Source organism: Stegastes partitus, unplaced genomic scaffold, assembly GCF_000690725.1.
Source record: "Stegastes partitus isolate 25-593 unplaced genomic scaffold, Stegastes_partitus-1.0.2 Scaffold168, whole genome shotgun sequence".
Classification (NCBI taxonomy): domain Eukaryota; kingdom Metazoa; phylum Chordata; class Actinopteri; family Pomacentridae; genus Stegastes; species Stegastes partitus.
Genome location: NW_007577899.1, coordinates 160,883 through 175,229, shown reverse-complemented (window position 1 = coordinate 175,229; position 14,347 = coordinate 160,883). Strand labels below are relative to the sequence as shown.

General features: G+C 42.3%; 1 protein-coding gene across 1 annotated transcript; it reads right to left on the bottom strand.

Annotated features, from left to right (window-relative positions):
• Positions 1-5,815: 5,815 nt before the first annotated feature.
• Positions 5,816-10,744, bottom strand: LOC103355774 (E3 ubiquitin-protein ligase TRIM39-like). Its single transcript, XM_008279688.1, has 10 exons — positions 10,697-10,744; positions 8,530-8,764; positions 8,081-8,444; positions 7,901-7,996; positions 7,578-7,811; positions 7,347-7,494; positions 7,213-7,239; positions 7,049-7,113; positions 6,743-6,865; positions 5,816-6,494 (listed from the first exon to the last, which is right to left on the bottom strand). Exons 1-10 carry the CDS (start codon positions 10,728-10,730, stop codon positions 6,099-6,101), a joined length of 1,722 nt encoding a protein of 573 aa, XP_008277910.1. The 5' UTR covers positions 10,731-10,744; the 3' UTR covers positions 5,816-6,098.
• Positions 10,745-14,347: the final 3,603 nt, after the last annotated feature.

Below are 14,347 nucleotides of genomic sequence, written 5' to 3'. Positions count from 1 at the left end.
AAATTGCCATAAAACTCTCCACATGTGATCAAAGTTTGGCGTATGTTTCACATTTCATGTCAAATTAAGCTTAAAATGTCGACGTATACATGCTCGCTCTGGCGCACGTTATTTACATGTTGTGTGCAGTCATACAAATGGACAGGATGCTCTATGTAGGCATATTTTTCTGGCTTCTCCCATTAAAAATTAAATTGACGGTGCAAAAGAGAGCGCCCGGTTAGCTCAGCGGGTAGGGCGGGCGACCCAAGTACAGGGGCTATAATCCCCGAAGCAGCGGCCGCAGTTCAATTCCAGCCAACGGCTCATTTGCTGCATGTCATTCCCCCACTCTCCCCACGTTTCTCTGACTATCTTCACTGTCACCTATCATAAAAGTGGAAAAGCCCAAAAAAAAAATCTTTCAAAAAACAAAAGAGCATAAAACTTAACGTGAATATCAGGGTGTTTTAATTAAAATCAAACATCTAGTTTCCTTCTTGTGTTTATCTCGTCATATACAGCCCATCAGTCAATCACATGGCTGATAAATCACATAAAGAGTCTACAAAACGTCCTTTTTGTGTGTTTGAGGAACACTAAAAGAAAACTGGAAACGGGTACAAATTGCTCAGATTTGTTGCTAAAATTGGTGAACACTGGAGACGAGCTGTGCATCATGTCAAAGTTAAAAACCGACGGCGCTGCGACGCTGTAAATGTAATGAAAAGCGCACCACAGAGCTCTGCCCGGCTCGAGCAAGACTGCGGGGGTGAAAAAAAAAAAGTGTGAATATTAATAGAAAACTGGTTGTGGTGAAGAACAAAATAAGCAGGAGTGATGAGGTAATGCTTTGGCCAGGAAGAGGCCCGTGTGAGCGCTGCCAGCTGGACTCAGGAGGGGGGACAGTGGACCATCACAATCCCACCACCGAGAGGCCATCTGTGGGTAAACACTCCCACTCTTTCACCTCATGCACCTTTCCAATTTAATCCCTCTCTCCTGCACACTTGCATTCCTTTACACACATGCAACAAAAACAGACTGAAATAATCCAACAGCATGTAGGACGATGAACACCAACGTTTACAGCAAATGCAAAAATATATTTCAAATTTATTTTAAACGTAGCAACAATTTCTGTTTTCCTTATTTGAATCCCCACAGTCGCCAACAACACTACCAGCAATTAAAAAGTACAAGCATTTTGACAAAAATAAAGACTGGAACATGCTTTAAAAGTATCACCCACCTCTCACTTCCTGCGTTTGCTGCAGCAGCATACAGAAACCAGCTTGCTTCAGTAAACTTAAATCATCCCAAGAGCCTGGTTCCCTCGTTACCTTCAGCTTTATCTGTGCTCGGCTTTCTCTCTTTCCCCCGTCTCTCTCGCTATCGCTCTCTGTTCCAGGGAACCCCTGTGTTCGAGCAGACGTTTAATCACATCACGAGTGTTGCTGCCCTTCTGTTCTCACGGCTCCTCGACCCCCTACTGTCCCCGTTTCCCCTCCTTCCCTCGCTTTACCTCGGATATCACACTAAGGATGGTGGAAATGAAGGCAGTCATCACTAACTGCTATTTGTCCTTGAACGGATAATAGAAAAATCTGTTGTTTTTTTTTGGAAGTCGACATCTCATTATGGCTGATAGGAGTGACAAATTGTTAGTTGTTTTTAATTTCATGCCTCCTATTCAAGTGTTTTTTGGGGAGTAATGCTACATTTAACATGGCTCCAAGTGTTTAACTCTGCTGGGTTTGCTGGCTTTTAGAGGCACGTACAGTTGGATGTTGTGTCGATGCCAGCAGAAGTGATGATGATAAATGATTACAAGCTAGTCTCTCATATACAGACCCCTTTTCAGAGATTCAGAATGGTCTGTCTGCACCATATCCTCCTGCTATAGGGGCATAAATGCTCTTGCTTAGTTGTGTTTTTTGAAACCAATCAGAATTGTCTCGGGCTGTGCTAAGAGAAGGATCTAGAGATAGACGTCTATGAAGCTTCTCAGTCATCCAGGTCATGGTTATTCTCGTAGATTAATCGCAGCAACTGGACTTTCTTGAGTTGAGAAGTTTTGCCTCTCATCAAAGGAGGAGTTCCAGATACTTATATCCCATTAACACCTGATCTAGAGATGGTGCAATTGAAAAAAAGTGTGAGCATCTATACACCGCTTAATCCTCACTAGGGTCATGGGGGGCTGGAGTCTATCCCAGCCAACTTAGGGTGAAGGCAGGGGACACCCTGGACAGGTCACCAGTCTATCACAGGGCTACACTTAGAGACAGACAACCAAGCACACTCACATTCACACCTACGGACAATTTAGAATCACCAATTAACCTCAGCATGTTTTTGGACTGTGGGAGGAAGCTGGAGAACCCGGAGAGAACCCACGCTGCACAGGGAGAACATGGAGACTCCACACACAGAAAGATTCCGGTGCCCCCACCGGGATGCGAACAGACAACCTTCTTGCTGCGAGGCAACAGTGCTACCAACTGCGCCACCCTGCAGCCCTGGAGAGGGAACATAAAAAGGCTAATTCACCCAAAGACGCTAACAGGCCTTATTACATGACTAATCCACAGGCGGTAGAGCGGGTTGTCCTCTAATTACAAGGTTGGTTCAATCCCTGGCGCCATTGGTGTATGAATGTGATCTACTCTCAGACGTACATCGCTTTGGATAAAAGCGTCTGCTACATGAAATTGTAAATTAATAAAACCTTGCAATCAGAACTTATTGCTTCCCATAAAGGAGATGCTAAAAAGGGACAAAGATGCCAGAAAAGGCAGACCTACACTTATTGAGTCAGACTACCAACAAGTCCACCTTGATGAACTTCTATTACATTCAGTGTCTTTGCAGCCAACACAGTATTATGAGCTGTATTTTCACAACCTGTTCAACACATCAGCCCTGGCACTCAGCCCTCTCTGCTTTGTAGCATCTGGCTCCGTTGCCGAAACTACCTTTTGCACACTTCTGTTGTACTCTACATTATTTTCACTACACTCACGCAGGACTTTTCTACTCAGACATATTACACTTATTGTACATTTTGCATTTTATATTTTCTTATTGTTTAGTTTTGTTTATTTGTCTGTATTTATAGTGGTGGTAACTTTATCTTTGTGCTGTAGCAGCCACATTTCCCCTTGGGATTAATGAAGTATTTCTATTCTCTGACTTTTCCCTATTAGTTTCCCAACACATTGGTTGATGAGGGGGAATAAAAAATAGGAAGAAGACTGGGCCTAGCATTGAACCCTGAGGAACGGAGGATGAATAAGGAGAGGCTTCACTGACTCCACGCAAAACTGTTGTGAAGTTGGGAGGATTGAAACCATGAGTCATGTCAGAGCCCAGTCTCAAAGCAAACAGTGTAATAGATACACCAGTCAACAGGCCAAACAACGCAAAACAACCGGCTCCTCGTTGTCAGTTACAGGTGAACATTACCACAAGCCATCTTTGGGACACGCAACAGAAAACAGTGGCTGTAAATGCACAGGCTGTAAAAATAATAAGAAAAAAGAAGATTGCTGTGTGTTATGAGTGATTTTTACAGCCTTTAGTTACGTTGGTCCACAGCCCAAAATATGCTATTCGACAGTTGGTTGCAGTTCTCCTTCTTAGTGCATTTTCCATATTTACTATGACAAACAGATCTCTGATCAACTCAACTCTGAGCCAACTGTTGGGCACAAAAATGTACATCAGACTTGAATTTGTCCTAAAAACTTTGGTTTTCTCTGAGCAATTTTTTGCACTCTTCACTGAAATGTGTCATATCTTCTGCAGGAACCAACAAGAGGTTAGAAAGCAGGACATCTGTATACAACGGCTGTTCAGTTGTGTTTTACAGTTTAGTTTGGGTGAAGTACTTGTCACTGGAAGAATAGGAGCCACTGCAGCGCCTCTTTGTTTCAACTACAATCTTACACTTTATACTAACTGCTGTCGACGTTGAGGGAAGATGTTTTTAATTTTACCTTTTGGTACTTTCCAGCGCTAATTAAATCACGTGCAGGAGGACAGTGTTTCTGCCAAATGCATGACTGTTGTATTTAAATAACAACGTCCGGCTGTCTGCTCTGCCAAAAAACATTCAAGACCGAATGGCTGCCAAACACGTACATGAAACCACCAAATACTGCAGCAACACAAAAGACATTTCAGAAGGAAGCGTGTGAAACCCAAGAGCTGGGTGTGTAGCAGGCAGCTGAAAGGTATGTGACGGTTTCATCAAGAGAGACAGGTTGAGAAAGAATGAGTCCCTGCAGTGAACACATTTGTTGACGTTGTGGTGCAGTTTATGGTGACTGCACACTGAAAATCAGAGATGAAGTCCAAGTCAAGTCTCAAGTCTTTGTGGGATGAGACTTAGTCAAGTCTTTGGTCACGAGTCCAAGTCAAGTCTCAGGTCTCTAAAAAATAAATCTCTCATGTCTCTTCTTGTTTTAATGAGCTTTCTATCATCTGCTGCTATTCGGGCGACTAAGAATACTGCACAGCTATCTAAGAAATTCAAAGCATCTACTGTATTATTATCCCTCCTTTATCTATGAGCATAAAGTATCAGCACTGATTAGCTGTTTGTTATATGATCACTTTAAACAGGGTCCTGCAATGCAATATGAAGAAAACACACAATGAATGATTTCCTTTAAAGGAAACTGTTCTTCCAACGTGAACATACAGTTAGGATGTATCTTGCCCCCTATTGTGCAGCTCAGTCGGACCACAAGAAGAACAAAAATACAGAAAATGTTCCACCTCACCCAGTCAAAGGCATTGTAAGCTAATTAACATCCTTCTAATTAGTGCAAAGCATCACACTTTAGCTAAATGCAAACAACTTGTAAACAAAACAAAAGCACTTTAAACACTTGTATATGTTACTTCTGTGACGTTTGCAATAAAAAAAAATTGTTCACAAAAAACAAAAGCAAAACTTTTGCTGCCACATTATCTGAAAAATCCTGTAAGTCTATAAACTGGTGATATGAAAACACGACCAGTTTTGTTCCTAAAGGCTCCTTTCTTTGCAGGACAAAAATGATTCCTTGCATAAAAGTAAAACTCAAAAAGGAAAATCATTGGAGTTATTGGCTGTCTGGACTTGTTTACTAATGAAACTGACTTTCTGTGGAAACAATCAATGGTGTTGTTTTGCAGAGCGTTGTTTAAACCTACAATAAGATCAGAATGGTTCTTATTTCCCTCTTAATACACTGACTAAACATGAACAGGCTTGTAGGTGTCTTCCAGAGGCCTACTGAAAGACCTAGAAAAGTATCAGGCAACAGAATGGTGACATTTCAAAAATATCAAGCTGGACAATGTCCTTGCACTAAGCCTGGCTCGGTGAGGGCGCATTAATAGGCCTCGGTGACTGAACGGCCTCTCCACTGGTGCACTGGTGGCAGGAACAGTAAGCGCTCTCTGGCCACAAGACAAGAAAACTTTGGCATGCCTCTTCCAGAAACCTAGGCAGTCCACTTCTTCTTCATCAGAGCCATGCCAAAAAGCAAGGAATGACATCAAGCTCGTCAGACATTTGAGAGTTTCCCCAATGTTAACACGCCAAGAAAAAGAAAGGAAAGGAAAGAAGAAAACATAATGATTGTTCACGAGTCCCAAAACATGAGTCTGAAGTCTCTCTGTGTGCGACTCGAGTCCGAGTAGCAAACTCGAGTCGCCATCGCTGCTAAAAATATCAAAGATTTAGATGCACATTTTCCATTTCTGTCAGAAAAGAGTGTGGAAATGACTTTGCTGTGAATAAAGAACACAAAAACACTTCAAAGTTTTAAAAAAGTATATGGGTTTTTTATTTCACAGAATATGAATTTCAAATATTTCATTTGCTTTCAACAATGTACATTTTTTTTATATACACTTATGTACACATTAATCATTCATTTGAATAATTAAGAACTGTTAAAAGTGCGTTCCACATTTATTTGTCTTGGAGGCAGTAAAGGCTTGTGTGTCATGTGTTTCACAGACGAAAACTTGTTGAGCGAGAACCAAAACGAGGTCAAACTGTTCATGAACAACAAAAGGATTTGTTTCTAGCATCAGTTGGCATCGTCAGTCTTCGTACATCATGAATCGGACTCAATGGTCCTGTCCTGTCCATCCCTTTCATCAAAAGGACAGATGACCAGCGGCGCAACATTTTTCGGGTTGTCGGGAACACACGGGTTAAAGTACGGATGCAGAGGCTCAGTGAAGGAGCACTCGCTGTACGTGTAAATGTGAGTCTTTGCTTCTGCATTAAAGAAGGACACCGATCCTTTCTCGTAGTCCAGGAAGATGCCGACCTTCTGGGGGGTTTCCTGGAGGTGGAGGGTGATGGAGGGGCCGGCGCAGGCGCTCAGAGGGCCGCCTCTCCTCCGGCAGATGGCCCAGTAGCCGCTGTCGGGACGCACCGTGATGGCGCCTTTTCTGTTGATGGACTCCCGGGCCACGCCGAGATCCCAGTCCGTTTTATCCCCAACCTGAAACACCAACAGACAGGATACAGATTCAGACCAAGTAGAACATGCAGTAAGGAGAGCTGATGTATGCTGTTGAAAACATGTCCCTTCTGATTAAGACCAGCAGTTTGTGTTGCAAGAATTCAAATGGAACACATTTTTTGCTTGGAAAAAAAAAAGTAGATTTTGGTCCCAAGAGAGACTTACTTTAGCTTAATTATGTGTACCCAGGTTAAAGCTGTTGTACTATTTGCTGAAAGTGTGTTTACCTGAACAACCCAGTAGCGTCGTCCAGATGTGAAGCTTTGTTTGCCCAAAACGCAGACGCAGGAGTCAAAGCGTTGGGAATTGTCTGGCAGTCTGGTCCTGGTCTTCTGGCCGCTGACGTTCACCTGTGAGTCGATTCAGTCATTGTTAGCATCAGCGTCTTCTTCAAACATTTGGCTCATTAGCAACGCTGATGATCAGTTGGTAGCGTTCACATTATTTCCACCTCACTAACAGGAGGTGTCAATGCGACATTTCAGCTGCTGCAGCTGAGGAAGGATTCGTTTAATGTTTCACTCATTTCATACCTTCTTTCCATCTGGAGACAGAACCAGCCAGCCTGAAGCCGTCTCAGGATCCAGAGTGACATCGACTGAAGAGACAAAGAACAATGAGTTGGATGATAAAAGCCTCTGACTGAAGTTTAACTGCTTTCTTAAGAAAAGCTGCAGATCCATATGTGGGAACATACCTGCATATTGGTTCATCTTGTCTGCTTCTGCAAAAAGAGTTATGCAAAGTTATATTGGTGCATTTATTATTATTATTATTATCATTATTGTTATTGTTGAATCTTTGGAGCTTGTTTCCCAGAAGGTGACTGACCTTCTGCCGACACTTTGTTTGCAACTTCCTGGCAGACGTCCACCAGCTTAGAGACGACTTTCCTCGCTGTGCCCACGCAGTTATCAGAGTGCACGGCCACCTCAGACCACTCTCTGGTGGCCGGGAGTCGGCTCAGCGCTGGGAAACTCTAAAATGGAAGAACCTCATGAGTACAGTTTACAAACTGATGATGCAGCTCAGAAATACTGAAACCTGAAGCAGCTGTCGAACCTGTAGGAGGTGAAGGGGGTTCGGAGTGAGCTCCAGCTGCTGCAGCTCGCTGCTCCTCAGCTGCAGGTCCATGATTTCCTTCTCCAGCTCATCCAGCAGCTCCTCGGCTCTTCTCTCGGCTTCCTGCTGACGCTCCTCCAGCTCCTGGACCAGCTCGGCCTGCTGCCTCTCAATGGCAGTGATCAGCGAGGTGCAGACCTGAGAGCTGCTCTGGATCTCCCTCTCTGTGATTTTCTGTGCATTGAAACAATCGAAAACATGAATGAATGAAAGAAAGAATGAATCTTTGTGTACATGTATCTCTGAACCAAAACAGAGCTTACTTTGCTTTGGTCAACTAAGTTCTTGATCTCCTCCATCTTTCTCAGTCTGGCCTGCACCATCTGCTGGATGCTGGATTTTGTATCCCTCAAATTCACCTGAAAAAGGTCGAAAAAATGTCAAGTTTTCATAGAATCAGCTGACGAATACACCAGGAGACAAACTAAGTGATGAGTTCTCACCTTGACCCTCCTGCTCTCCTTCTCCATGGGGACGGTCTTGTGGTTTTTATGGTCCCTCTCGGCACATTTGGCACACACAGGAGTCTGGTCCTGCTTACAGAACATGGTCAGCGGCTTGTTGTGCTTCCGACACAGGTGACTGGTGGCGAAGGTGGCCGGATCCGTGAGCCAGTGTCTCTGCAGCGCTGGATCCCTCTGGTGAGGCGCCAAGTGGGTTTCACAGTAAGACGCCTGACACACCAGACACGACCTCACCGAGGTGGACTTGTCTCCGTGGCAGACGTCGCAGAGAACCTCCTCACCCTCGGGCAGCTGGTTTGGTTGTACGATTTCAACATCCTCCTCTTGAGTCGGCCTGAGCGACCTATTGATTTGAATTAAATCATTTAAATTCAACACATTTGGCTCCAAACAATAAATAGTTTGAGGTGGTTGACAATAACACACACCTTTTAAAGAACTCAATGATGTCAGAAAAGGCTCGATTGATCCTCAGGTCTGGACGGTTTATGAACGTCTCTTTGCACAGCGGACATTCAGACTTGTCCTTGGTGTCCCAGAAGCCTTCGATGCAGTCCAGGCAGAAGTTGTGTCCACATGGGATGGAGACGGGGTCGACGAAGATGTCCAGGCAGATGCAGCACCGGAACTGTTCCTCAAACGGCACAGAGGCCACGTTCCCGACTGGAGAAAAATACATTCTTTTACTCACACAGGTTTGAATTGCACAATAAAAGGAGTCACTGAGCTCTGACACAATCATTGTGCAGACAGCAGAGTGGTTTTCATGCAGGTCACTGCCTGGTTCAGTGTCATTCCTAATATCAACAGGAAAGATGATACCTCATCAATAGCTGCCATTTACATGATTTGCTTCCACCGAATGATTCACAGAAAGCAAATTTTCTTCCGGGTTTCAACACACCGATGACACATTGCTATTGAGCACAAAAGTCACGCTGAACAGTGACTAATATGAAGCAACACTGCACATAAGCTAAAAATAGGATTGAAAGTCTGTCTCTGCAGCAACACAGGACTTCATTTAAATGGCACATTTTACAAAAAAAATAAACTGCAGCTCCTGTGATTTGATCATTGCACTTTTCCATATCACACTTCAGATTAACTATTCAGCCCCAGAATTCTACTGCATCAAATCTGGTGGAGCTTGTAAGAAAACTAATCAACCTGACGGCACATACAGAATATCGTCTAACTAAAATAGGGACAAAAAAATAAAAACAAACTATGTAGTTTAAGATGCAAATAAGGAATAATTAAAGTACTGCAGGTTACTGTTAGTAATGCTTCTGATTCCACCTTATTTTACTCCCACATAGTATAATATTAAAGATAAGAGTCGTCAAGCTCGTTTGCACGTAGGCCAGCCTTGTTTTCCGTTTCTAAAATATTTTCAGTGGTACAGTACATATCTTGTCCTCATCACCAGCTGCAATATATCTGATTCACTATTACGCAAGAAAAGTTTGTCCAGGTTTGCACCACACCGGTGATTCATTGCGATTGAGGAAAAATTTAATGCTGACTAATAATAAGCAGCTCTAACAGGCTGCTCTGTGCAAACACACCACTCCACTCTTATAAGCCAGTAAAAAGAATGAACTTTAACATTTCTCACAGCCGGCATTCATGAAACTTAGTGGTGACTTTATGACTGATTCAAGAAATAATAAATCAGAGTATGAAGTATCTGTAGAAATGCTGAATAAAAAACATTGCAATCAAGCAAATTCATGTTTAACTTTACTTATATTTTGTACCTTTTTTTTTTTTTTTGCTGAATAGATTAAACTCAAAACACAAGCTCAGAGTGTGCAACCTAAACTGAACTGAACTGCTCCCGTGTTGGGACGTCAACCAGACAGTTATTGGATTTTTGACTTATTTATTTCACATGTGATTATTGCAAGTTATCATACGTAACATTATATTAATATTTCATGCTTTAAATATCACTCCTGTCGACAGCATCAGGCATTTGGTTAAACCTGCAGATTTACAAAAACAACACATGCAACAGACTTTTATTTTAAGTAACTGAATAAACAGAGCAGATATTCCAATAAAGCTGTGGTATCTTCCAGCCGGCTGATGCCATTTACACTCACAGACTTCTTATACGTTCCTGTTAGTTTTGGCAGCATCTTGTGTGCGAGTGTTATTGCAGGTTTCCTCCTTAATTCAATGTCTGTAAACATATTTTCTCAGGTTTTGTCAGACCACTGCTTTGCTCATGGATCAGGGATATAACTGGGCTGAGCAACATGCAAGAAAAGTCATACTGAGCATTATTTTGAGCTGCAATTTTGGGAAGGAACGGTGATCAAATTAAAGAAAACCTGCTTGAATTCTTCAAGTTTACAACAAAATTTAAAAATTCCTGACAAACTCTGTGCTTTAAGATTTCAACCTCCTGGAAATAGACTAATTAAAAACACAGTATTTATGTTGTATTGTACTGAGCACGGTATGCATTTGCTACAGATCAACATCAGTTTGACATGTTTTGCCAGATCGCTGTCAGTTATTTTGCACTGCACTGCTCCCACACTGTGTTCTAGTTGCAGCCGTGTAGTAAGAAAACTCTCCTACCTGTCTGGGTTGACATGCTGAGCGTCCTGCTCATCCTCACAGATGCAGCACATCGTACAGATGCTGGCTGTGCACTTATAAGTACTCCCCACAGTCACGCCTTGTTTACACCAGGCTTACTCACATCATCGTGTAGCTCCTCCCTGCGCTGTTCACACTCGCCTTCCCAACATCTGCCAGTTACTCTGGTGTTTCTGGTCCTCCGACTTCAAGCGCAGCCTCATTGCTGTTCAAGATTTCAAGAGTTTTTTTTTCCGTCATTGATTGTGCTTTAAAATTCAGATTGATTACATTTCTATGTAATGTCCACAGTAGCTTCATGACGCTAATGTAGATTTGCATTTGTGGTGTTTTATGTATGTAACAGATACAATAATAAGAATAAACTTTATTTGTATTGCACCTTTAAGAACAGAATTCACAAAGTGCTTTTACAAAACAATGAAGTGAGACAAGACAACACAGGAGCACAGCATGTATGAAAAGTGCAGGCAAACACTCAAAACATAAAAGTGAAAAAAGAACAGGCTGGGTCACTACTGGAAGGTGTCCTATAATAAAACTAGTAAAGCTGATTAAAGAGACGACATCACGGAGGGGAATTAAGATAAAAGCAGATTAAGAAAGAGAAAAGGGAGAAGAACAGCAGGCAGTGACACTGATATAAAAGGGAAAAGAAAATCTAAAAGAGGACATCACTCAAAAACGAGTCTATAAAAGCAGGTTTTTAAGAAGTGATTTAAAAGAAGTTACTGAATCTGCAACCCTTATTTCCTCTGGCAGGTCGTTCCAAAGCCGAGGGACCCTCACAGAAAAGGCGCCTTTGGATTTGAGCCTCGACTTTGGAACGATCAGGAGGATCTGAGGCTGTGTGTGGGGATATACGGGGTGAACATATCTAATATATAGCCAGGGCCAAGGCCGAGTTTTAAACGTGAAAACTCATTTTGACTTCATCACTGTTTTAATAAATGAAAATATTTCTTAACTTTTTTTTGAGAACGTGCTGAACCCAACCTGCCCCCCTCGCTGTACAAATAAAACCACCAGTATAACACTTAGAAACTGAGATTTGATATTAAATTAAAAAATAAGAATTAAAATAAATGTTATTCGTAACAATGTTTGAGTAAGTTATGGGGACGGCCATGTTCCTGTAATGAGACTGTGTGAACAGCTTCCGGACCAGCCTTCTCGTGCACATTGACTCACGAGATGAAAGCGATGCCAGAGAAGCTTTCATGGCTGGAAATACTGTAAAGATAAAAACCAAAGAGTGGGAAAAAAACCTATCTGATGCTCGGATGTGGCAAAAACGAAAAAAACGGCATCAACCAAAATCCCACCTGGAAACAAGAAGACTGCTGCAAAAAGAAATGCAAGTCGCTGCACCTGTGCAACATAAATAAATGGAGATTTCTACACTGAATTCAAAAATGAGAGTTCTTGTTTATTAAAAAAAAAAACAAAAAAACAGAATTTCCAACAATCTTGTGCCGGCGTGTCACCGAGTCGTTTCTCTTGTTCAGTTTATGAAGGACTGTGAAACTCAAGGAGTGTATTATGTTTCAGAGTTTGTTTTTAAAAGAACGTTGATCAACGAGCACAACAATAGCTCGTAAAACCACAAGCTGCACCACAATACAGCAGCATGTGTAATCATCTATTTTCATTCTTCTTTACAGTAGTTTTTCTTTTTCACGTGTACACACTTGTGCTCGACTGCAACCGACGCAGTAGAAACAGATCGTGACTCATCTCCGGTTAAAGCGTCCAAATGAATCATGACTATAACTTTAATAAAACACTAAGACTAAGTTGTTTCCAGTAAACGCATCTTCCACCCTGTTGCTGTAAATCTTCCTGTTTTAAAGGATGATTACTCTGTGTGGAAGATCTCAAGAATATAAATATTAGAGAGGTTCTTTTTCTTTAGAGAGTTACAGGAAAATTAAAAAAACAAAAAACAAAAACATGATAACACTGTCACTGAATGTCACTGCAGCCAACAAATAAAAAATAAATGCAATGTAATGTTTTGCAAATTTGGTATGAATTACGTCAGCTCCATATAGAGATACTTACATCCACTAAGAACATCTGCAAAAGACGCCTCACACTCAGGTCATGCATTGCAGTGTAGTACAGTCATATAATGCATTTTGTGACTGTGCTGTCCGCTGCCAGACCGCCTTGAATCTATCAGACATGCAACGAACCACTGTTCTCACCACCACATTCTTCTGTGAAATGCTCGTTGGACTGGTTTCCAACAACCCTGCTGTCAGCTTTCTGTGTCACATCTTATATATTAAGCATTTTCTGACATTATTTCTTTACTAATTCCCAATAAAATAAATTATTTTAAAGGTATTACTTTGACCCTGATGAGGCTGGTTTGTTCTATCTGTTGTGACCACTCTGTGGCTCAGGTGGTAGCGCGGGTTGTTCTCTGATCGTAAGGTTGGTGGTTCCTGCCCTCCACAGTGTCCTTGGGCAAGACACTGAGCCCAAAGTTGCTCCCAATGGCAGGCAGCACCTTGCATGGCAGCTCTGTCGTCATTGGTGTGTGAATGTGTGGGTGAATGAGATGAAGAGTGCTATTTAAGTGCAGACCATTTACCATCTGTGGACTATCTGATTGGTTAGACGTTACAGCCAATCAACGCTGATGTTGAAAAGTTCTCTTTTAATGAAACAAACCTAATCGCAATACCAGATCAGAAGACATAATCTTTCATACTTTTTTTAAGAGCAGAAAAAAACGATGCTGTGTGTTACCAAAGTGTTCAAACACTGTAACAGCAGTTCTTCAAATGTCCGCTTGAGGCTGGTTCCTAAAGTGAGTTAATCCCCATAGACTTCCATGTTTAAAATGTTCAACTTTACAACAACAACAAACATGTTTCCAGCATGGCACAGAAGTGGTTCTGGTCTCCAGAGTCCATTTCTTCCATCATGAGAACTGTACAGGGATGAATTTTTATACAAGTCCTGTTTAAATTACATGAAGGCTTCCAGTGATGCATAATTAATGCTGCTTTGAGGGACATGTGGGTCACAGGACAGCTCATGGTCCACCTCAGCTCCACTCACTTCACCTCTTGGCTTGTTTTTGGATGAACCAGAAGTCAGGAAAAGTCAGGATCTGCCAAGATGGTGACGGCTGGTGAGACCACATGGATCTTTAAAACCGCCGTTTAGAAAACCTGGAGGTGACTTCAGGGAGGATTCCTCCATCTTCATACACAGTCTGTCATCTGATGGTGACTCTATCCGTAACCAGAACTCCTCCCTGCCTCGTCTCCACCTTGGAAGTGAATGATTTAAGTTATGGGGAAGGACACGTCCTCATCAAGCGACTGTGTGAACAGATTTAGGTTCAACATGAGTGATGCTGGACCCTCTCACGCACACTGACTCAAAGGATGAAAGCAATCCCGGCTACGCTACCGTGGATGGAAACACTCTGAAGATAAAAACCAACAAGTGAGAAAACCTATCTGATCGTTCAGGTCTGGCAAAACAAAAGCGCCACATGAATCATCCGTGTGAAGGCCGCAGCAGGAAACAAGAAGACTGCTGCAGAGAGAGATGCAGCGATCAGTGTTAGCAGGTGAATATTAACTCTGCAGACACAAGTACGTTCAC